Below are 24340 nucleotides of genomic sequence, written 5' to 3' on the forward strand. Positions count from 1 at the left end.
TTCATCTCTGAGTATGAGCCTCCAAACACACAGACGCAGCAGGTTAAGTGCTGAATCGCTGCAGCCAAAAGAGCTTTTATCTCAGTGACGCCGTTTTCAAGTTTTATCGCTGACCGTCTTTCTTGTATCCTCTTGTCCTCAGCTGCCAGGTAAAGAAACAATCGGTAAGCCCATTGTGCAACTGTCCCATCCGATGCACGTGCTGTAAGCTTGGACTTAATGGATCTAATCATAGCAGTACTTAATAGATTTACGACTAGTGTTCAGTGGCATATGGCAGGTAGACTCTGTTATTATGAGGTTTGGGAAGAGATAAGCGCCGCCATAAATTCATAAAAGTTGTTCGATGGAGGCATACTTAAGCACACAGCAGGTTATTTTTGTCGTTTGCTCCACCAAATTGTATTTTTGGCAGAAAAAAAACTCTCTAGGAGGAATCTGGCTGAGGTTGAAATCTCAGTGTAAGAGCATGTTTTGAAGTTTTTAAGTGGTGGTTGTCAGCTCAGACGTGCCTCTTAACTCCAGTTTAAGCAGCAAGATATGATAAATGTTGTAATGATGAGTGGCCCTCTTTTAGGCTGTCTACGTGATAGAACAAATCTGCTTTTCTTATTGTTTCTTTAGGGCCATTTCTGTCCTCAGGCAGCTCTCGGTTACATAAAGAACGTGACATTGAAGAAATAATTACAAGTCTTTACCATGAGACCTGGAGCGTAACTACAGCTTACTGTGCTTTAGCAGATTTTTTGGAATTATGCTACTTTTCTAGGCACAGTTTAGAATATTTTCCAACGATTTTACTTTTGCTATGAACTGTATTTATACAGGCAGAGGCACTTAACAGTAGTTCCACTCAAAAAGGCCGCAGTTGACTCAATTGTTTGATTTGAGCAAAAGTAGAAACAATATCAAAAGGTTGAACTTATAATGAGTTCATTTATTTATGTAAAAGGAGTAATCCGCCAATTTTTGTGCACACAATGAACACACACTGGTTTTTGGGCACTTAACGATACTTTAATTCTAATTATTTTTTCAAGCATGTAAACCAAAACTTGACCTGAATTAGCACTGCAAGGATTACTCAATCAATCGATTAGTTAATGGACAGAAAATTAATCACCAATTATTGAGTTTTTCAAGAAAAAAACGCCAAAATTCTCTAGTTCCAGCTTCTCAGATGCGAATATTTTCTGGTTTCTTTAGTCCTCTATGACAGTAAACTGAATATCTTTGGGTTATGGACTGTTTAGACTGTTGTAATTGAGATTTTTCACCATTTTCTGACGTTTTATGGACCAAACAGCTAATCAATTAATCAAGAAAAGAATCAACAGATTAATTAATCATGAAATTTATCGTTAGTTTCAGCCTTAACCTGAATTGAGTAAAGATTTAATATGATTAACATAGTTTTTTGGAGTCAAGTATTCCAGTAGTTCTCCACCCCTCCTCAAAAAAGCTCTTAAAACAATTGATATAATCCCCCAGAATGTGCTGTGGCTTGACAATATCACTTTAAAAAAAAAAAACATGTTTGGCCATTTGCTGGGTAATGTAGTGTGTAGAGCCATAACAGGGGTTTGGAGTGACCCCAACACGCCTGGTACCCATTCCCATAAGTCTATTGAGGGAGCAAGGAACATTTGAGACTAAAAATAAAGAACGGCCACATTCGAGGTCAAAATTATCATCGGATTACCATTGATTCGAGAAAACCCACCAAATGCTGATTGCTTTTAAATTGAATCTTCAGCCTGATTGATTATAGTGTGTGTAATATAATTCCAGCTGGGAGACGCTTTTGACCGACAGTCATTTTAATTAGCCGGCCTGTTTTAATGAACAAGCTTTAAACGCTGGCTCGAAAAGATGCCACAGAGGCCCATCGATTTTATTATACACTGTTAAGGAATTCCTAATAATTTCTGATTATGAATAAGGAACCAGTTATATGACTTCCAAGATATACAAGACTTTTCCAGTCAGTTGTTTGGTCACTAAATAAGATAAGATTACAGTTTATTTGCATACAGCGCTGAGTAAAAGAATGTAGAGCAGAGCATGCAGTAGAGGTTTGCTTTAACAACATCTACATGCAACTCTTGAGCAACAGATCTTATGTTGTTTGCAACTTTCATCCCATGAGAGGATTTTTAAAAAATGTTTTCTCTGAATGGAGTTGCCAAAGATAGAAGGTGTTGTATGTTCAGATTGTAAAGCAGCCTAAAATAGAACTATGTCTCTGAGACAGACACCTACGTTGTCTCCCAAAAACTATAAAAAAACTCATCAATGAGCCGCACCATTGAACCGGATGACATGTTCCTTCACTGTGAAGAGTGCAGTCATAGTAGGTTTCTTTTTTAAATGGCTCCAAACAGAGATCACTTTTTCAGTCAATGGAGAGTAGTTCTGTGCACGGCGGACACCGCTGCACATGCACAGGAACGCGGTTCTGTTAAGAGAGCTTTGCTAGCTTGTTGTGCTACATACATGGATGTATTATAAGAGCTGGATACCGGACTAAAAACGGCCCCCATTCAGTCCTATAAGAATTGTTCGCCTGGCGCATACGCCAAAAAAAGTTTCTAGCTTCCGGGTTTGCTTCCGCGTTGTGCGGCCCGCTGGATATGCACAGTAGAGTTTCCCCCGTTGGCCCCGCCCGCGAGTTCCCGCTCAGCCCATAGACTTTACATTGTGATGACGTCACTGGTTTTTAAATCGCTTTTCTTGGCTCGAGGAAAGTTTTACAAACATCAAGCCTCCATGGATCAAAAGTTCGTAATAGAAAGAGTCATAATTGACGTTGTTTGCAGTGCGAGGCGTCCTGTCAACAGTTTTACAGGCGTCTCTTTTACAATGGTGGTCTATGGGAGAAAATCCTTTTTGGGCCGCAGGGGGATTTTTTGCTGCAATACCACGAGTGGCCACTGGGAAAAATTGGCTGCAAGGCTGAGCGGCGGCGCCCTATCCAGCTCTTATTATACATCCATGGCTACATATCACAACCTTTCGACACTGAAATTCTTTGAGAAATTTACAGTGTCGTGCAAAGTGGAGAGCTTGTGATATGTAGCACAATAAGCTAGCAAACCGCTGTAACGGTACCTCTCTCTGGAGACTGAAAACGTGATCGCTGTTATTAGTCTTTTGAGCCGTTTTTTAAACAAACTAAGGTCACTGTAATCCTTGTGGGAAAGGAACATGTCACCCAGTGCAGCAGTGTAGCTCAGTGATATGTTTTTAATTTTCATAATCGTACATCTGGAATATTTATTCACCAGGCTTTGTACAATGAAAGCACTTGATCTCTTTCACTAAGATTCCATGTCATTTTAATGGGCAGCATTCAGATGCTTGATCAGTTGCATCTTGACCTCAGATTAGTTCTGAAAGACTTTCATCCTGACTTGAACTTCTCTCAAAAGCCTTTAAAAGCTGCTCGAGAAATAGTTGATTACTCCGACATACAGTAGTTACAAAGATCTATGCAGAAGGTGAGAAAAGAAAAAGGAAAAGAGATGACCAAGATGATAAAATCATGAGAGAGCACGAATGACATATCGAGAAATGCCACATAGTAAATATGTAGGAACATAAAGCAAACTGTTTTGTCTTCAGTCTCAGCCCATCTGCTCTTAATCTATATTTCACTGTGAGCTCTAACATGAAACTGTCATATGGAATTTATTCTTACTTTTTTGGGAGATGTATGATTTTGCATCAGTTGCCTTGCAGCGAAAACACTGCAAACTGCATGTGTCAGACATTGCCTCCTGTGACAGGAGATGTACCATAACAACAGCAATCATTGATCAATCAGTCATCAGTTAAAGTATCAGTGATAGTTTGTGCATGTGCTGTAGTTTTCCAGTGACAGTTGGGAGAGTTGCAGATAATTAGACCCACAGCAACCTCACGATAAATGCACTTAATACTTTGCATTCAGCAGTAGTGCTGCTGATTCAGTGGGTGCTGCTGGGGATGTGAGGGTTTAGAGCCCCACATGCCCGAGCCTGCTCATGCCATCACTAAGCTGGTATTTGTTTGCTTGAACTCTCCCTCTGTATTAGGCTTTACTGGGGCTGGTAAACATACGTCAACATTATCATCATCCAGAAGTTCTTCTTTTTCAAGATGCTGCAAAGAATATATAACACACTAGGGATAAGATAAGATGAATAGCGAGATGTCATTTTTATGTTAGTGCGGTCCTGTGACCTTTTAATCTCGTTACGGAAATTTGTTATTGACATTTTATCCCTAAATCCTTCAATTTTGCTGATTAAGTACCACTAGACAAGGCAGTTGGAGCTCACATGATAAAATACATTACATAATGTGCCATTTATACGATTGGCAGCCAGAAAATGCATTACCATTCACTGTAAATCTGCTTTTTTTTTTTTTTTTCTTTCTTACCTCACTACGCTGGATTGAGCACTCAGTTTTCCATTTCACTTCTACTTCCAGGACAGACAGACATGCAATAAGTGCCACATGTGCAGAGTAGAGAGAAATAGCAGTAGTAGATTTCAGAATTTATGCCACACTTGTAGCTGTTCCCTCCTATAATAGGATGATGTGACACCCAGAAAAATTATAAAAGCGAATCAAAAGACATCAGTGACCTTGCTGTGGATTTTTTTTTTTTACAACAGATGTCACAGATTGCGTCCCGCATGCCCGAGCCTGTCCGTGCCATCATTAAGACGGGTGTAGGACCCAGCGGTGCTCCTCAGCTGGGCGGGCAGGTCTCCAGCAGCATACGGGAATCAACAAAAGAATGAAAATACTACGTTCTTGTCCGGTCCTGTCCTTCTCATATTGCTCCTTGTAAGCCTTCAGTCTCTCCGATAAAGACCACTGCGTGTGTGTGTGTGTGTGTGTGTGTGTGTGTGTGTGTTTGTAATGAGAACGAGATTAGATCGACTGTGTTTCGGTACCTGCATCTATCTCATAACACACACTTTTTCACACAGATCTTAACACATGCATACACACACAAGAGCATACACGGTAGAGTAAGACAACTATGTTGGTTTGTTGACAGATCAGACTCAGATCAGCTCACCACAGCCGCATAAAATTTATAAAAAACACAAATGCACTTCACTTACATTGCACTTTTTACTACTATTACTTTCCATTGAAGGAAATTTAAGCAGCAGTAAAGTATTTTTTTTAGGCAAAAAATTCAGAAAAACTTAAAATTCATTCTTCTCTGATATTAAACCAAATACCTTTTCACATTTTTTTTATATTTTATGTACCAAATGATCAATTAATCATGATTAATCGAGAAAATAATCAATGATGAGTAAGTGATTGGCAGCTGCAGCGCATAATCAGCCATGTCAGCGAGTGCAAAACAAGCTTCGTGCCAGTGTAAGCTACAGTTCGTGTGTTTATAACATCATGGAAAACAGTTTACATGCCCTGACCCGACACACTCTGATTGTCCATATGGCGTGTCGTGTGTTGTCGGTGAGAGCTGGCAGCTGTGCGTGCCCGCCGCCCTCAGGTGGGCCGTTGCGTCACGTGGCGGCCGTGTCCGGGCAGGTCGTTTCTGTACGAGGAGGAGGAGGAGGAGGCTCGGTCAGCATCTACATCCAGCATGTCAGGAAATAAACACGAACACATGGACTCCATCTAACGTTATTGGTGTCACAGAAAAAGTTTTACCTGTTTTTGAAACACACGCAGTGCCAATCATGTAGAGCCGCGAGTCGATTTGTGCTGCAATGGGTCATTTATCTCGTTCAATACTTGCGTAATGATCCCCTCACAAAATAACAGATGACATAATTCTTCAATAGTTTAAGATAAATCTGTCATGCAAGGATTGCAGCAAGTCTGTTTCGACACTATCTGTCCATCTCGGCGGTATCGGGGCCCCGTTTTGTGTCTGTTCGTGTCTGCAGGCATTTCCTGGCGATTTTCTACATGATTTCACATTCACTCAATGTCAGTATTTAGTTTTGGATCCGCAGAGTTAATAATTAGCCGAGGAGTTCAGTTTCTTGTTTTGCTGGAAAGCTGGAGGTGTGTGTAGATCCTTTCTGCTAAGGCTTTTGTATGCACATCTTATCTTTGTTCCCTAGATAAAGGGTAAAGTAGTAAATATGCAAACCGTCAGTGCCTGCAAGCTGTCTTCCAATAAGCAGGGTGGGAAATTACCACCAGCCACCATCAGCCAAATACTGTTAAACTTAGGCTATAGCTGATAAGATTTTTTTTTAGTGCTAACTATGTCTGTGTCAGATAAACAGCTGTCATTTGTTGTTTTGTCTCTTCTCATCTGTCACTTGTTCAGGTTTTCAGGTTTGCTGCTTCTCTCTGTTTTGTATTATTATAAATTGGATTTAAAACTGGTAGAAAAGCTATTTAACAATTTCAACAAGGCCGTTTTTCACAGTTTTCCAACATTTTATCTACATTTTATATCATTTAATTAGTCAAAAATGTATTTATAGTAAAAAATAATTATCTTTTTGCGACCCGACTGCATCTGAAACGTAGCTGGTGAATGTGTAAATATATCCTCCGCTGTGCATGCTTAATGGATGAAATTGTTTGTTTCTGGTCAATTACACAAAGTGCTGCGGTGATCGTTGCGGGCAGAGTCGTCTCGCTTTTTTTGTTTTGACGCTGTCTCGCAAATGAGACACTTTCCTCAAATACCACCCCGATGACAGACTCATCTCTGATTGGATTTCATAAATGCTTTCCTTACCAGACACTTGCCAGCAGTGCCAGAAGCCATTCATGATACACTTGTTCAGTGTCAGATATGGAGGAGCTCTGCTCGACTGAGCTTATGAGTCAAGGCCCCAGAGCTATTTCCTAATCAGCGGCATGCCTCCTACTCTTCCATTTCACCACATGGTGATATCCTGCTCTCTACTGAAATGAGGCGTGCGGATGCTTATCTGTCATCCCCCGTGCTCTAAATGAAGGACCGAGAGCAATCTCCTTTTCTCCTGCTGCTGCTGCTGCGCTGAGTGGCGGCCTCACCTCGACCCCGGATCGCTCTCATTTCCTTGGCTTCGGATCCTTCAAGCTTTGTCATAAGGTCTGAGTCTGGCCCTTTGAAACGCTCATAATCACAAAGTTCACCAGAGCAGCAAATGATCCGCGCAGGCCTGCAACCACAGACGCTGGGAGGACAGAAATGAAAGCTTACCTCATCTCCATATTTCTCAAGCTTTAGTACTTAGACTAAGCGAATACATGAAAAGGCAGCGTGCACCCTGTCTACGTAGACAGTCTGGGTGGTGACCCGGTCGATACCACAAAGCAACATGGACAGAAACTTGCATGCTCTAACCGGTTCATCCTGTAGCTGCATGTCAACTCAACTAATTATATTTCATTTTAAAGCGGTTATTTCAAAGCGCTCTATGGAGAAAATAAGAAGAGGAGAAAGGAGACAGTGGCCCAGCCATTGAGGAGCAATTTGGGGTTCAGCGTCTTGCTCGAGGACATAATTTATGGACCCGCTCTACCGCTTCAGTCACAGCCGCTCCATAATCACTGACATACACACATTGTCATTTATTTTGCCACCCAATTGGTCAGCTGACTCCATGCATGGAAAAAATTACCTCCATAAACAGCCATACGTGCAGCTGAAGAGTCCTTAAAAGGTCGGTTCGCACAAACGGCATAACTTATTTTCTCACATATTTCTAGTGGAGTCTAGCTATGCAGGTGGTTTTATTTATCCGTCTCTGGGATTTCAGCCACTACCCCGATGCTTATGGAGATGAATAGAATCCAATTTATGGTGCTGACAGCGTTGGAAAAATTACATTTACGTGTTGCTGTGAGATAAAATAATATATCTTTCAGGAGATTTCGTAAGATCTTAAGATTTCTTTGTTGCGTTGACTTTTCAAAGCCTTGAGAATCACAAACGTTCACCTCCGTTGTATAACATGGTCGTTTATGATAAATAAAACCAAAACCTTATGCATGGCTGGATACCGCCAGAGGAAAGTGAGAAAGTTTTTTATCGTTTGGTTGAACTGACCCTTTAGGTTTCTTTTGATCTGGACAATCTGTTTCATTTCTATTGATTTGTTGCTCCATCAGGCTTCCTGAATACACAGATAACCTATCGAGTAACCTACATTTTTCAACCAAATGGAAGCAGACACCATGTCATTCCAAGAGAAGGTGTCACATCAGATGAAGTCTAATCCCTCCCCCTCCCCCTCCTTCCCCCTCCTTCCCATTCCATTCAACCAGTAATCCCAACACAATGCAAGCAAATGATTGTGCCTGATTGTATGCTTAAGTAAAAGAGGTGAATAGAGAAGAAACCCTCCCTCCCCATCTCCCTGTCCGCACACTTGCATGGCTTTTTATCACCTCGCCATGCTCCCAAACAATGCACCACAAACAGAGAAGCTATCTAGTCAATCCCTGGGACACTGCAGATATTGTCTCCGTAGGCTTTGATCTTATCCTCCTCACCGGTGATCCTGCTTGAATCATATTGCGGGAGGAAGGCAAGCTCACACCTGAGAGAGTGGCTGAGTAGCTTTTTCTCGGAACTGAACAATGTGTTTTACGGTCAAAAGCAGCTCTATTTCATCACCAGCTGGACTCTACCAAAACTGTTCGTTCAAGGGGAGTGAGAAGAAGGTCTTAAAATAGCTTTTAAAGTACTTTCCCTAAACAGCTATTGGCTATTTTTAGTTTTATAGGAATACAGAATTAGTCTGTGTTAGCTTTGCAAACTTGAGAAAATTGCTGTTTTTATTGTTTTGGAAAACAAATATCTTGAGTACCAGTTTGCTTTTAACCTCAAGAAACTATTGTTAATGTTAGGTTGCATCACCATCCAGCCTGCACATGGAACCGAGCTCTGATTATGAAGTCAGAATACAGAGATCCTTCAGTCCTCCTTCCAGTCCTGAGTATTAAAAATTCTGGCTTCAGGCCTGGTATCTCAGTAAGTGAGCACAAGCAGATGCAGCAAAATTATTATTCAGAACTCGAGACCCGAAGATCTTTGATATATGTGTAAGAGTGTGTGTGAGAGAGAGAAGGAGATTGAGCAACGCTACGAAGCAAGATGCCAACTTCCAGGAGATTTTATAAGTGTGAAAAAGTAGCACAATGATGCCTTGTTGCTCTCGTGGTCAGTTTTCTGAGGACAGAGGCAGAATGCTGATTTGTCTTTTGTTTTTCTTCATCACGCAGTGTAGAGAGACTCTGAAGCGCACAAGTGGTTGCCACCTGCAAGCTGTCACGCTATGCAGTGAAATATTTTACGGCGACTACATAAAGATCTGCTTCTATAAAAAAAAAAAAAAAAAAGCTGTTTTCAGAACTTTTTTGATGAGGTTTCGGTTATTTGTGTTTTCATGGGATTTCACCCTTATTTTTAGCTCTTTCTGTTTCCATGCAAAGCTACTGGAATATTACATTTGCTTTCCTGTGTCACTTGTTGAAAAGGGGCAAATATGAAAGGCAGTGCAGCTGAGCAATAAAAAAAAGTACATTCCCTGCGAAGAACATTTTCTTCCACACCGCTACACTTCAGATTCCTCCTCCTCCTCCTCCTCCCTCCCGCGCTGTCGCTGGTGCTCCGCAGTCGTATTTGTTTGGTTTTCTTCATCTGGCTCTGATCTTAGCTCTAGTATAAGTACGAGCACAGTGTATCTGCCAGCGCAACGCCTGCCAGTGATCTCATTTCATCCAAGACGGAGCTGAGATGAGGATCCCGGCGTGTTCAGACCTTATGTTGACCCTTGGTAGATAAGCTGCCTTGCTGCCGAGACACAGGCCAGGGCTGTTTACAACCTGAGGTTATCTGGCTGTTCCTCAATGGCTGCTGTTGGGCCACAACTCTCCAGCTGCTGCTGTTTCCCTGCCTTCCTTCATGTATGAGCAAGGCTCCCTCAGATCAATATATCTCCAAGACAGAAAATCACCTCCTAGATCTGAAAAAAATGAGAAGCAGAGAGAGCCACTTATAGTCATGAATGCCTTATGCTTTAAATGGTAGCGAAAAGGCCCGAGGAGCTGTTTTTGGCAATTTCTGCTCACAGTGAAATCTTCACTGTGAAGATTCTGCCAAGTGTCTGCACCGGTGGATGGATTTGATTATTCCAGACTGCTTGGAAGCAGGAATTCTGGAAAAAAAAAAGAATTGGCTGAATACCTTGAAAAATGTCAGTTTATATCTTTTGAGAGCTATGCAGTAATGTAATGTGCATATCCCTGCTTCAAATCAAATGTACAGTAGGCCCTCTCGACACAAAGGGACAATTATTTTGACATTTTCAGTGATACTGTTGCATGGTGGCACACAGCAGAACAGACGCACTTTTTTGGCTACTTCTCTGATTGTAATAATCAATAAATAAAATCTAACTCTAATGCTAATTAAGCCATATGTGTAGATGAGTGGCGCTAAGACCGCGCAGCAGCCCCAACATTAAACTTTAAAGTGTTTCTGGAATTAAGAGCACATGTAGGAATGGCAGCTGCTTTAGTAAAAAAACGAGCGATCGTTCCACTTAGCTGTCAGATTGGAGATGGATCTGACCTCAGAAAGACATTAATGCTCTAAAATAACGTCCTCAGTGAGTAATAAGCTGGCTGAAAAAACAAAGCATGATGTGGTGCTTGTTTGCAGCCTGACAATTAACCCGTGTCATTACTCATTTAGTTACAGCGCAGTCAGAAAATATAAGGACAGGGTGTCTGGGGGTGTTTACGTCCATATTCATCCACATTATACTTGTAGTCATTTTTACCCTTGGGGACTATACATAAAAAGTGCTTTGATACGTACACCATTCATCTGGTGTGAAAGTAAACTCCCTAACATTCAAGGTTTAGTTTCACCCAAAAAAACAAACCTAGAAGTAGATGTCCATGCAGATAATTCTGGTTTTACTTGTCCAGGTTTTAAGATAACCGTCTTGATGGCCTTTTTCCTTTTGTTCAAAGTAGTTCCAGTAAAAACACTTCAAAGTGAGGTCTGTGAATTATACAAAGGGATAGGGATATTGTTTCTAGGAAGACCTTTCAAATACCTTAAACGGTCTGCAGAACTAGATACAATGTACGCCAATAGCAGGAATTGAAAAAATGCTTTTTTTTGGTGATTTTGGTGTCCTGGAATACAAATCCTGATACTCACATTGTAGGGATTTGATGCTTTCTGTATGCATCTTGATGTAACCCTGAATTCTTGATGGGTAGCATTCTCCAGTCACTCTGAGCTATATGTGTAATAATTGATCTGTAGTTTATCTTTGCACCATTTCTGTAGAGAGTTGACTTGTGTCTGGGACTTGCAGGAAGCATTTTTCATACTTTTTGGAAGTTTGACCATATTTTAACATAGACAGCCAACATCAGAACAGTATAAAAATAATAGAAAATCACAAAAAGCATCATAGGTCTCCTATAAATGCTGTGAATTATTGAGGTAATAATAATAAAACTTCAAGGATAGCTTCACGTTTATTCAAGTCTGTCTTAAAACAATACTCACAAGCCCAAAGCTACATTAAAACACTTATCGGTCGCTCTAATTGTTTCTCCCGTCCGTATTGGCCTTGAAGAAATCCCTTCTTAAAACAATTTTAATATACGTACGTGATGAGGGATAAAATCCAGCCCTCCCTCAGTGCAAAAATGTTTTGTAAGGTTCAGATGAGGCTAATATGAGACTTCAGCGGTCTGAAATACGGAGCATCTGTTCCAGTCTTTTTAGTATGAAATTCCCTCTCTGACGTTACAAGCAGCCACTAATAACCGACATGAGGGTCCTTGCCACAGCAAGGATGATGTCACAAATATTGATGTAACCTCGGTTTTTAAACAAATAAATGTCAGGGAGGAAACGTATGAGTCCTGCAGGAGTGTTTTACTGTATGTTTCATCCGGAAAATGTACGCCAAGCATGACAAGCCGGAGTTTATATGGTGTAATGCATCTCATATGTCAGGAGCTTTTTATGAAACACCTTGGTTAAGAGCTGCATAGATGTAACCTCATTATCAATCATCAACGGAAAAGCCAACTATCTGCCATGTAAAATACATCAGAAATTGGCCTGAATAATTATGAGAACTCTTCTTCTGTGAAAAATATTCTTGCTTAATATCTCATTTTTATCTGTGGATATAAGAATGTATTAAGGCGTTGACCTATCTAATCCCCTTTGATCTGCGGACTGTAACTTCAGCTACTGTGTCAGTCTGACCGAACTGTGGATTTTTCGGAGCGACTCTGGAAAGCTCATTTGAAGAATGTGCTGTTGCCGTTTAGGAGAAATGGAATCAAAGCAGGTCTCAGACAGGGCAGAAATAGTGTCTTTTGGCCCCCGTTCACCGAACCTAGCAGTCCATCATTCTTCCCCTTGTTTTGAATCACATAAATTCCAGATCTCCGAGAAGAAGACGAGAAAAATATGTTCGTATATGAAGGAAAAGAAGCCGCTGTGTCAAGCATCCGTGAAAAATCATTTCTGTGTTCTCAGAGATATTTTAGTGTCTTATTGGAGTCAGAGGGAGACAGAGGACGCGGGATCATCGTTCAACCAGCCAGCTTTCATACGGTTAAGGTGATTTAGAGGCGCTGAGAGGCTGGAAGCTGCATTGTTCCTCTGTGGGAGAAGCTTGGAGAACACACGCAAATACATACTCACACACCTACAGATTATTTTAACAGCCAAATTGACCGTGTGTGTGTGTGTGTGTGTGTGTGTGTGTGTGTGTGTGTGTGCGCACGCAGAGGTAAAGGAAATAGAAAAAAAAAAGAGAGGAAGGTGGTTAGTCGAGAGAAGAATTGAAGGGGGATGAGGAGGATAGGTGGGTGAGAGGACAAAGTTTAACACAGGACGGGTCGGAGGAAAGGGGGAGAAACAGAGAGGCTTTAAAATCCTCTAACATTTTCATGAAACAATAAGATCTTGTTTTCAGTATCTTGGCTGAACAAGAGAAACTCAAGCAGTGCGTGAGAATTCTTAGTTTGGTCAACAACAAAAAAAAAAAAAAAAGAGACTTGCACAGGAAGTGATTCGTTGCACTTATTAGAAAAATAAGGAAGGGAATTATGCCATCATCTGTGGGCTGTTTTTGGATAGTTGTTGTTTGTGGGCAGTACATCATTGTGGGCAACAAATAAAAAATTTGGAAAGTTAAGGATTTTCATTCCCACCTCTTTTTCTGGGAAAGACTTTCCCAACACAGGCTTGAAATAAGCATGAACTCTGAAATGTAAATTACATGTTGCGGGCATGAATAATGAAACGACCGCATACATTCCTTTACACAAAAGAAAACAGTAAATCATACTGAATATCATTTTTCCCTTTGTGTTGAAAGGTCAGCAAACAGTTATGATGGACGACTCGAATATCTTCGGTTATGGCAAATATGGCTGCATTTATACCGTGCTTTACCTATCCACTCACGCACATGTGGCAGCAAGCTACCACGCAACATGCCGACCTAAGCATCGGGGAAAATTTGGGGTTCGGTGTCTTTCCCGAGGACATTTCGACATGTGGACGGGAGGAGCTCGAGATCGAACCACCAATCACTCTACCTCCTGAGCCTCCAGCCACCCCCAGTTGACTCATTTGGTGGATTAATGCTCCAAAAACACCATCCTGCATTTATCATAATGCAACTCAATGGCACCAGTTTGAACCCAGTCGTGTACCTGTGGAGCCGGTGGTGACACCTACAGCACAGCGCAGGTACAACGTAATGTATTCCTTCCTGTTTGAATGTCTTACTCTTAAGGAAGTTGGACAGTGTGCAGAACAGAAAGCAGCATACGGCCTTATCTTCACACGGCTACCTGATGATGACGGCCTTAAATTTAGAGGAGCTTGCAAAAGTCAGTGTGGGGACCAGCTTTCCGTCACTGCACTTGTATTTAATCTCAGCGTTCATGCACGGAGAAAAAGACTTTTCAGTAGTTGCTACTTGCGGCCTCGGACGCTGCCAGATGACACTTGTGGAATTCTACATGAAGGATGTCTTTTAGAAAACCAGTGATTTAAGAAACATCCAATTCTCTGCATCGCTGCACTGAGACAGCCACAGTAAGTGACTTCCATGATGACTGTCGTTTCCAGAACAGTATCCATTTTGGAAAACATTCATACGTGGTAATTGACCAAAAATAATCCATAAGATACCGTTTTGACCACACGGAGCGCCCGTTATCTTTGGATACAACAAGCAGCTGTATGTTGCAAAGCATAAGAAAAAAACACCCAAACTATCAACTTCAAAAAAGAGCAAATTTTTTTGCTCTTTAGTTCTATTTTTTATTTTTTTTTCAAAAGCTCGATAACCCATTTTGGAAAAAGCTGTCAAATGGGTTTGAAATAGTGTTTCCAAATCTTCAGTGTGTTCATGGAAAGTTTCCACTGTCCAGTCTGCAGACAGTAGTATATATGCAGTCTTTATCTATTAGACTAAACACTGCACTTGACAATTACAATGATATATCAATATTATCAGTACCACATTTCTACAAGGTCTTCGGTATATCATAGAGGTCTGTATTTCATGAAATTAAACTACGTTCCTCTTTCTCTACATTTTTTTTTTTTTTTGCTAAGCCATGAGTATTTATCACATTTCTTAGAAACAGGATGTCTAATTTTACTGTAATCTCTACATATCTGTTTATGCGTGAGGCCATTTTCTGCCTGTGGCCGTGCCCACCTCAAGGGCCCCATTATAAACAAAGCTGTAGTCCTGCCTGGCGTCTGGGGGGTGGGGGGGGCCGCACCCGAAGGCAAGGCCAGCTGCACTGTGAGTGCCAGGGTCTGTCCTAGCCCTATTGTCAGCTTCTCTTAACTGTCCCTAACACCCTGATAGTCCCCCTACAACAGCACACACTCGCACATGCACGCACACATTAACACATGGTTGCATGTGCTTGCAGCTACTAGCCACCTGTGTACTTAGACACCGCACGCACACGTACACCGCGGTTATTACAACTTCTGAGAGTCAGGTTGCAGAGTAACGTGCACCCTGAGTCCAGGTGGAGCGCTGTAGTGTGTGTCCCAACATTACCGCAACAATATACTCCCCCCCCTCCCCCCGCCCCCCAACACACACACACACACACAGCCTTACGCGCAGTCCACATTCCTTTGCATTTTACTTTCTCTGAAAAACGCATTTCCACACACCCCGATGACAACCAAACCTCTCCACTGTCTGGAGCGCACAATTGCACAAGCAACTCGGAGGTCAAAGGTCTGTTATTCCAGTGAGAGGGCCAGCTGAGCGGCCAGCAACGAGACAGACTCCGTGGGTTTGTGCGTGTGTGCAAGTCTGCTAACTCGGGCTAAGCCTCCGCAACACCATGTGTATTTTTGTACATTAGCGAGAGCGCCTTTACCCTATTTTTGCACGGCAGTGACAGTGTTTGTATTCAAATCCTCTTCTGCCAGTAACCCAGTCCACAGTTTATAACTCATAGGCATTGGTGTGTCTATTCACACATCACCCAGGGGCCACAGTGAGAGTATGAAAACGACATTAAGCCACGCAGATCACCTTTCACCCCTCTTTTGCCTCTTTCCAGTAGTGCTGCAGGCTTTGGGAGCTCCACAACACTGAAACCCTATAGCCTTGCTGTTGTTTGGGGGGACAATGGTTGCTAGTTAAGTATGGGGCAAAAAGGTGTACAATATCTCACGTATGTGTGCCCCACGGTGCCTGTTCTACGGCTGAAAGACACGGTCAGAAAGTGGCCTGAAAGATGTCGAACATCAGGAACACTTTCCAACGCTGTAAATCTTCCAAAGCATGAATGTAAGAGAAATGTTTAAACTACCTAAACCTAACACTTCAAATGGAATCAATATTAATAGATTCATGTGATGTTATTGATTCATTACTCCATTATTAACCCCTCCATTAAGGATAGGGGTCATACTCTCTTGACATTGAGTAAAATAAGGTATGTGTCTGTATTACCGAGTATCAAAAACCTGTTGAGACAGCTGACACCAAATGCTTCATAAGATTTGTTTTGGTAATACTCTAATGCTCAGGTATTGTGTCAGCAATTTCAGACTAATCTGCTGACTGATTTATGTATTGTTCTTTGTGGCATCGCTGAACTGAACACATTTTTATTGGCAGTGAAAGCAAAGAGCAGTTGCCCCTCTGACAGGCGAATGTTATTCAGTCTCAAAACACTGGTGTGAAATTGGTCATGACACAAGCTGTAATTAAACACCCAAGCCGGCATTAGTTGAAAGCTTAAATAATTAAACTTACAATCAAGGTTTTTTTTTTGTTTTAACAGACCAGGAAACATACATCTAGCTAGCAAGATATAAATGCGGACTTGCACACTGTAGGCAGTTGTCACGGCTCAGCTCCGGCCCTGTGCAGGCATGTTGTTCAGCCTTAAGCTGAGCTGCTAATTAAAGTGAAATTGATTTCATGTAGAAGGATTGTAGGATTGTTATTTCCAAAGGTTTGTTGAAGCAACTGATACCAGCACACGTACCTGCAGGTAATAAAAGGGCTAGCTATCTATTAAAACTGGACTACAGTTCAAAGACAAGTTGACAAGATGGCATTTCGATGACTATTCGACACATTCTGCAGGATCTTCTGTCTTTGCTAGGACATATTTCTCAGCAAAAGCTTAGTAAAAGGTGGCTTGTTTACTGCCACCTACAGCCCAGGTTAGTAAATTCAAACAATGCATCGTGAAAACTGGACTTGGTTGGACGTGGTTGTAGATAGAGGTTGGTTTAAATGTGTCATGAACTTCATACTTCATAATTAAAAAAAAAAGTATATGTCAAAGACTTTATTTTCTCGAAAAAGCTGTTTGCCTCCATGTCAGAGTCGACGTGACGTCCTCTAAAACCGTCTGTCTCCGTGCCAAGAAACAGCAAAGGATAACAACAGCGGAGCTTCAAACGAAATCCTGTCAAAACAGCCTTTCCACTGTCCAATTTCATTCTCTTGATCCTCAGGAATACCTTCTCAGAGGCAGAGGAATGCCTCAGAGACCTTACCAGTTCTCCCTCCCATCATCCTGCTCCGCTTTAACAAACACCCCAAAGTCCTGTTTGTTTGCTCTGAAAATAATCAGTCCAAGGCCTGTTTTTCGAGCTGCGTGGCATAATCTCTGCAGTGTTTTGTGGAGCAATGACGTCTCTATATGCTTTTAGTTTAGCGAAGTGAGAGGATCTTTGGCAGATTCTCATGTTTCTTTTACTGTTTGCTCAATGTTTGGCCGCCGCGTTCTGAAAGTGCAGACAGGAGTTATGATGGATCGTATTTTAAAACGAATCGTAAAGGTGTGCTTACACAAACACTACAAACTCACATAGACGAAGAAGAGGAGATGTTTATTCTGCTTTAACTCTCATACGTCAAACGCCCATCTCGTCTTGCATGTCTGTAGCTTTGTCCAAATCAAATTCAGTCACAAACTGTCATCTCTTATCCGATTTGCACTACTTCTCTTCTCTTTTACACCGAAGTAATTCAGTGCAGATCAGCTGGCTGAACCATCTCACAGCTGTGCGTTTCGGGCTTAAAAAACTTCCAACCTTTCTGCCAGCTTTCAGTTTCCTCCATATTTTCCCCGTGTTTGCCTTCACCATTGTCTCTATAACTGCAGCCACCGGCCTTGAGGACATTTAATTTAACCAAGGTTTGTTTCTGTGCGCTTGTCGGTTTGCCAGGTTTCTCTGCCTTCCTCAGCTTTCCTCTTCGTGTGGTCCCGTTCATCTCGGCTATGTAACGTCACAAAAAAAACACAACAAAAAAAAAAAAAAACCTTTCCTGATTTATTACCCCTCCATTGTTCTCATCTTCAAAGCTCGCCTTTGAGATCTACACTAAACAAATGATGCAGCATGTTTTACACAAACCACAAATAATGGCCTTATGACCCAGGGAGTGTTTTAGGTAGAGGCAGAGAGAGAGATCACGAATCTGTAAATGATTAAAACTAACTGAGTTTGATGCAATAAGATCTGTTATTACTTCAAAATAAAAGGTCACAGCTAAGGTCATGAACATCTCTGTGAGGAAAACAAAGCATTCAGTGCTACAACTAGAAACTCTAATATCACCATGAGGCAGTTTGGATGAAAGCGTCCATCAGTAATTTGTAATCATTCTACCTGTAATCCCCCCTTACCCCCCCCCCCCCCCCCCCCCCCTCCCTCTCTAGCCCTTCCTGTGACTCCAGTGAAGAGGTCATCATGCACTGAAGCTGAGAAAACAGAAAACTCAGGCCCGGTCAAGCGGCCAGGTCAAGGACCTTAAGAGCCACAAGAGGCCCGCCACCCTCTGGGTCATTAATAATTAATGAAACCTGAGGCTGGGACAGGAGGCCATGACTAAACACAAAAAGAGCCAGAGCAGTGAGAGAGAGAGAGAGAGAGAAGGGCTGGGCAGAAAGGAGAGAGGGGGGAGTACTGATAGAGAAAAGGCCCTGAATCCAGCTCTGGCTACAGTCTGTGCGTTCACTGTATGCTCCAAAGGGTCCAGACACAACAATCTGCACAACCCAGCGACGTTTGAAAACCAAAGAGGAGAGCCGGAGTGACAGATTTTCAGTTCTAAACTGGAGGAGAGGAGACACAAGCAGAGAAAGAGAAGAAAAAGTGGGGTTTAGTTCGTGGAATGTAAACTAGCATAAAAGTCTCCTCGCTGTTTCCCATGAAATACACAAACTTCTATTCAACAAAGCACATACTTGCTCTAGAGGTACTATCGCACTGAGACCTCCATTACGAGCACAGCCTGATGAAAGAGTAGCTAAGGGGGGCTTAAGAGGTTCGGCTCTTAACCCTCCCCCATCTGGCTAGATATGAAAGGAGATAGTTCAACATGATATTATATAACGAGTAGTTTTTAGGAAAGCAATCTGTTTGGAGAAAGTGATCCAGTCCTCCTGATGATTCCCAGAAAGTATGATTTCACTGCGCCTTATTTATTTCTGTATCTTACCTGCTTGCTTATTCTTGTGCAAGTTTACTACTCTGAAGTTCACTTTCCCAAGAGGATGTTTTTTGATGTTGAACATGACCAAATCGATGTTGCTGACATTTTCGTGGCTTCGTCTGATGTCATATCACTCTCATGCCTGTAACCACAACAAAAAGCACTCTCACCACCAGTATTTCAACTGTATATTTTCTTATTCTTGAAGCATGGCATAAAGAGCTTATTTTTTTCTCTCTCTCTGATGCCCGGGTTTCTTTGCAGAGTTCATCAGATGACTGTGACCCGCATGAGGGAATCCATGAAGGGAAAGAGGGCAAGTACCGCCTGCAGGTGACTCAGTTTGTACAAAGGTTGGAGTACTGGCACAAGGAACTAACAAACACCTTGGTTACCTCCATCACCGTGGTGCCAGTCCACGGCCGTGCTGTGGCGTACCTGGGCACCGCCGACGGACGCCACATACAGGTAAAGAACTTCAGCTTTTTTGTCCTTTATGAATAGACGTCTGCAAAAGACCGACAGGAACTTAATTTGCATGGACAATACTAGCAGTTAGACGTAAATAGAGACCCTGACGCTGCTGCGACCAGAGCCTTTCCCCCCCCTCTCATTGTTCATGTAAATGTGATCGGATGTTGGTACGTGAGGAGTGAAAGCACCCTGCCGGAGACAACACAGTGTGAGCTGCAGGTGCCTCTGCTAGAATTAGGTTGAGGGAAAGTATGACTAAGCCCGGGACCTTTCTGTTTGCACAATTTGCTTACCTTTGACCTGTGCTCAGTGAGTCTCCAAAAAAAAAAAACCCACGTTCCAGTCTGCCATCTGAGCAAACACAGTCTATTTTGCCTTTATCAGCGTACAAACCAACGGTGGATTCCACCTTCCCAAATGTTTGTTAGCTGCTTTCAGGCTTTCATACCTGGTCTGTCAGTAGTTTTTCTTTGAGGGGAATAAAGTCATGAGGTGAGTCAAAGTAAGATGGGACAGTGACTACAGACTTCATCTCGTTCGACGACAGTTTGAAGATGGTTACATCACGAGTCAGACCTATGAACTTTTTGTTAACATCAAAGGAAAAACCTGATGAGTCACAGATGAATCACTGACAGGAGGGTGTTAGTTTTGTAAGTGTAAATCATGCGGAGCAGTGATTAGAAGGTTTTAAACTATTTCTATTGCATTTGCATATAAATGTACTAGACTAAACTGGAATCTGCATCACTTCAACCATAATGAATATACAAGTATGTGTCAAGTCAAGTCAGTTTTATTTATATAGCAGCAAAACACACGTTATCTCAGGGCGCTTTTCACATAGAGCAGTTCTAAACTGTACTCTTTAATTTACAGAGACCCTACATTTTCCCATGAGCAAGCATTTGGCAACAACGGCACGGAAAAAACTCCCTTTTAATGGGAAGAAACCTTGAGCAGAATCAGGCTCTAGATGGGCGGCTATCTGCCTTGACCGGTCAGGTTGAAAGAGAAAGAGGGAGGGGGGAGAGGGTAGTGAGAGTCACAGAGAACCACAACAATAATAACAATAAAAACAATGCTAATAATATAAATATGACTAATAATAAAAGCAGTAGCAGTGGGTAAAAATGACTAATAATAATAGCAGCAGCAGCAGCAGCGGTGGTGGGCGTCAAGCTGGACACCAGTCGGTCTGCAGCGGAAGGTCTCCTGCAAGACAAGAAAGCACAAAGCACTCTGGGGATGATGCCAAGTTAGTAACATGCATTAATGGTACATGAATGCATACAGATGGAGAAGGGGAGGAGAAGAGAGGAGCTCAATGCATCATGGGAAGTCCCCTGGGAGTCTAGGCCTATAGCAGCAGAACTAAGGGGCTGGTCCAAGGCAAGCCTGAGCCGGCTCTAACTATAAGCTTTATCAAAAAGGAAAGTTTGAAGCCTGCTCTTAAACGTAGAGAGGGTGTCTGCCAGCCCGGACCGAAACTGTAAGACGGTTCAACAAGAGAGGAGCCTGATAGTTCGACTTTTAGAGGCTCAAAGGAACAATAAGTAAGCCTACGTTCTGGGAGCGTAGTGTTGTAGCGGGGTAATAAGGTGCTATGAGCTCTTTAAGATACAATGGCGCCTGTTCATTAAGGGTTTTGTAGGTTTACGTTCTATTCTGGATTTTTACAAGGAGCCAGAGTAGAGAAGTTAAAACGGGTGCATAGGGCTGCCCTGGCTCTCGCAGCTACTGCTTCAGCTAATTCTTGAACCGCTGCCATGCTTGGCCCCGGTTGACACAGATGAACTGGCAGATGATGTCGAGGATAGCTTTGAAAACCTCAGGGGACGAATAGAGGGTGACTTTGAATCCACATTTGCTTATTCTTTGGCTCCAGTATCATTATTTTCCATGTTGTCAACTGAGTCATGCTGCTGAAGATGGGACCGGTCAGTGGCTAGTGAACCTGTCAATGACTGTTAGTGCCGCTGACATCAGAATCCAACATCTTGTTTACATCCCTCGCAGACTGTTATGATTTCACTGTACTGTTATTCCCCAGAGTCCTCCTAGTGAGCCTATTCTGAGTTTTCACAGCGAGCTATACTCTCCTTCATACCGTCTCTCCAAGGAACAGGCAGTACTTGTTTTAGGCAGGTTTAAACTATTGGTAGGAAAACAGGTAAGCACGAAAGGCAAATATGATAAGACAAATACACAGATAGATGCATGAGGTAAGTATGTTATGAACAGTTCATCCAACAGCGTGTGTAGTCACACGGTAAACCAGTATTGGCTAAACAGAAGCAATTACAGGAAATGATTACTTAAAAACATTTAGATGGTAATGATTAACGATAAATTTAATGATAATGCCACTCAAAGGTCTGTAAACAAAAGGATGGCTAAACATTATCTTCACATTTAAAACTTTCTCTCTGCTTTCGCTCTGCTGAAGAGAAGTGGATGGAAAACAGTTCCAACAGTCCAACAAAACAGTCGGCAATTAATTTTCTGTCTATCGACTAAACAATCAATCAACTTATCGTTGCAGCTCCAGTCTAAACATCTTTTAACCTGCAAATCACTCAATCAATGCTCACCGGGATGTAGTTATGACTTTCTAGACTGCGATATAGCATATTAAATTATTTTGTAGCATGCAGCACAAGTGCACCTGCAGTTCAAATGTGGATTTGGCCTGTTTATAGTTGTATTACTGTTGTTTTGTTGTTGTTTTGAGGAATGCTGATCAGAGTAAAATACATCATTTTGGCTTTCAGCTCAATTAACTCAGTATGACTAGCACCGTGTAGCTGCGTCTCTCATGCCGTGATTCACTCGAAGATCCTTTTCATGTGGTGTTTAAATTATTTTGTCCATCCACTCTAACGATACAACCGTATGCATGCAACGGTTACAGCTGCGGAGAGTGAAGTTCAGAGAGTGATGTCGCGTTTGCGCATCAGTCCGCTGCAGAAGGCCCTAACGCCGTAAGTGGTATGAAACACATGAAGTAAAAGCTGAATTACCTCACGTGTTTTTGAAACACAAGAATGAAAAGACATGCATGGAGGAGAAAAAAAAAAAAAAAAAAAAAGCAAGAGAGACGTGGAAAGAAGGCCCGACAGCTGCACGGAAAGAGAGGGAGGGTAGAGACGGTGGTAGAGGGGTGCGAGGGGGCTTACAAGCTGAACGGCACGTTAATGGTGAACGGCGGGCTTCGCTGACACGTTCCCTCGCACGGCATTTTCTACTCTCTGAGAGTCCTGTGCAGCTGTTGCTGTGTGTTTCTCTACTATACCCCCCTCCTCCTCCTCCTCCTCCCCCTCCTCCTCCTCCTCCTCCTCCCAGACCCTACTTCATTTCTTTTTTGTTTTTTATGGTTGGCTGAATTGGCTGAAGTTCATAGTTTTAGCTGAAGGGTTTTAGAAGTTCTGAAGAGGAGACCAGCTGTCCTGCACTGTAGAACTCTCTCCATTTTCATTTTCTGTTTTAAAAGACAGTGATTTTTGTCTTTAAAACCTTATTTTAACTAGTTTCTAATTCAAATCAACTTGTTTCAATGGTTTTCTGAAAAAAAGAGTGTCTGCATCTTGAAATAAGAAAGAATAAGGCAGTTCTCTGTGCTACGTTACACTTGTGCACATTTATTTGGATTGGAAACCAGTTAAAATAATCTTACTGATGTTTTTTCAGTTGTGTTGAGAAAATCAGACTTTAAAAACTCAGTTATGGAGATATAGGACTTAATAGGACGGAGTTTTTTGCAGCGTGTGGGAGGGAGACATATCTGTGGCAGGACAAAAATGAACATTATTTTAACATTATTGCCTTGTTATTTCAGGCTTCTGTCTTATCACACAGGTAAAATATTTAATGATAGAGTCAGAACGAAAGGTAGAACAAAGAAAGAGAAAGATACAGAGAGGGAGATATCAAACGCAATAAATACAGAGAGAAACAGACAAAACAGGAAATATGGTAAAAAAAAAAAAAAAAAATTTAGACTTAAACCATGGAAAACAAAGGAAATTTGCTGAGCAAGAGAAAGGAATGCAGTGAAAGAGCAGGACAATAGAGAGATAGATGAGGACCAGGGGAGGAAAAAGTAAAGATGAAAAGAATGGATGAAGCGATTCTTCTTCATTGTCTTTTATTAGGACATCCGGCTTCTCGTTCATGTGTTTACCTATTTAAACTGCCCTGTACATCTTTGGTCTTCAGGATTTCCCTCCGGAAATGGATTGATATCAGCTAAAATAAACCAGATCAAATGCTGATCCTTTCTTTACTGTAGTCTGTTGTCTCAGCCTCAACTTGTGTTGCAGCGGTGCGCTCCTTTACAACAGCTGGACATGAATATGCAAATATTTTTAATTTCGAGTACTAGACACGAGATGTCTCCTACTTCACTGTGACATCCATTCTCAGTGTTTGTGCACTGGAGGCTTCAAGTTTCCACACCACACTTATGTAAGTTGCATACTGCACCGCAATTGGTTTCCAAACTTGTTGTGATGTCACAGATCATGCTCGTCGGTACACGTCTTAACCTCAGATTAAAGGTGAGCACAAAGAAACTTTCCCTCCTCAGCAGACGAATGTGAAAACAAACTCTGCACACACACACATCATTCAGCACAGCGAAGCTCCAGGTGAAGTAAAAATAAGCAAAACACATTTTTTGAAGGACAAAGACATCCAGGACAGACGGCAGCGTCTCGTTCCTTGATTTTCATAGTCTGGCATCTGAACTGACGACCTTCCTGCCACCTGCTCTCTCGATCCAAAACCGAGCAACAACAAGAATCCGAGAGGTGGTTGTCTTTGCAATGGCAGGTCAATTCATTGTTACTCCAATAAAAAGAAGCTGTCAA

General features: G+C 42.0%; 1 protein-coding gene across 1 annotated transcript in view; it reads left to right on the forward strand.

Moving 5' to 3' along the window:
• The window catches only part of met (MET proto-oncogene, receptor tyrosine kinase), a 75342-nt gene that overhangs the window by 8068 nt on the left and 42934 nt on the right, over positions 1-24340 (forward strand). Inside the window, exon 3 of the mRNA XM_044357133.1 lies at positions 19260-19463. Within this exon, the coding sequence (XP_044213068.1) occupies positions 19260-19463 (204 nt within the window). The remainder of the gene's footprint in view (positions 1-19259; positions 19464-24340) is intronic.

This window comes from Thunnus albacares, chromosome 7 (genome assembly GCF_914725855.1).
Source record: "Thunnus albacares chromosome 7, fThuAlb1.1, whole genome shotgun sequence".
NCBI classification, from domain to species: Eukaryota; Metazoa; Chordata; class Actinopteri; order Scombriformes; family Scombridae; genus Thunnus; species Thunnus albacares.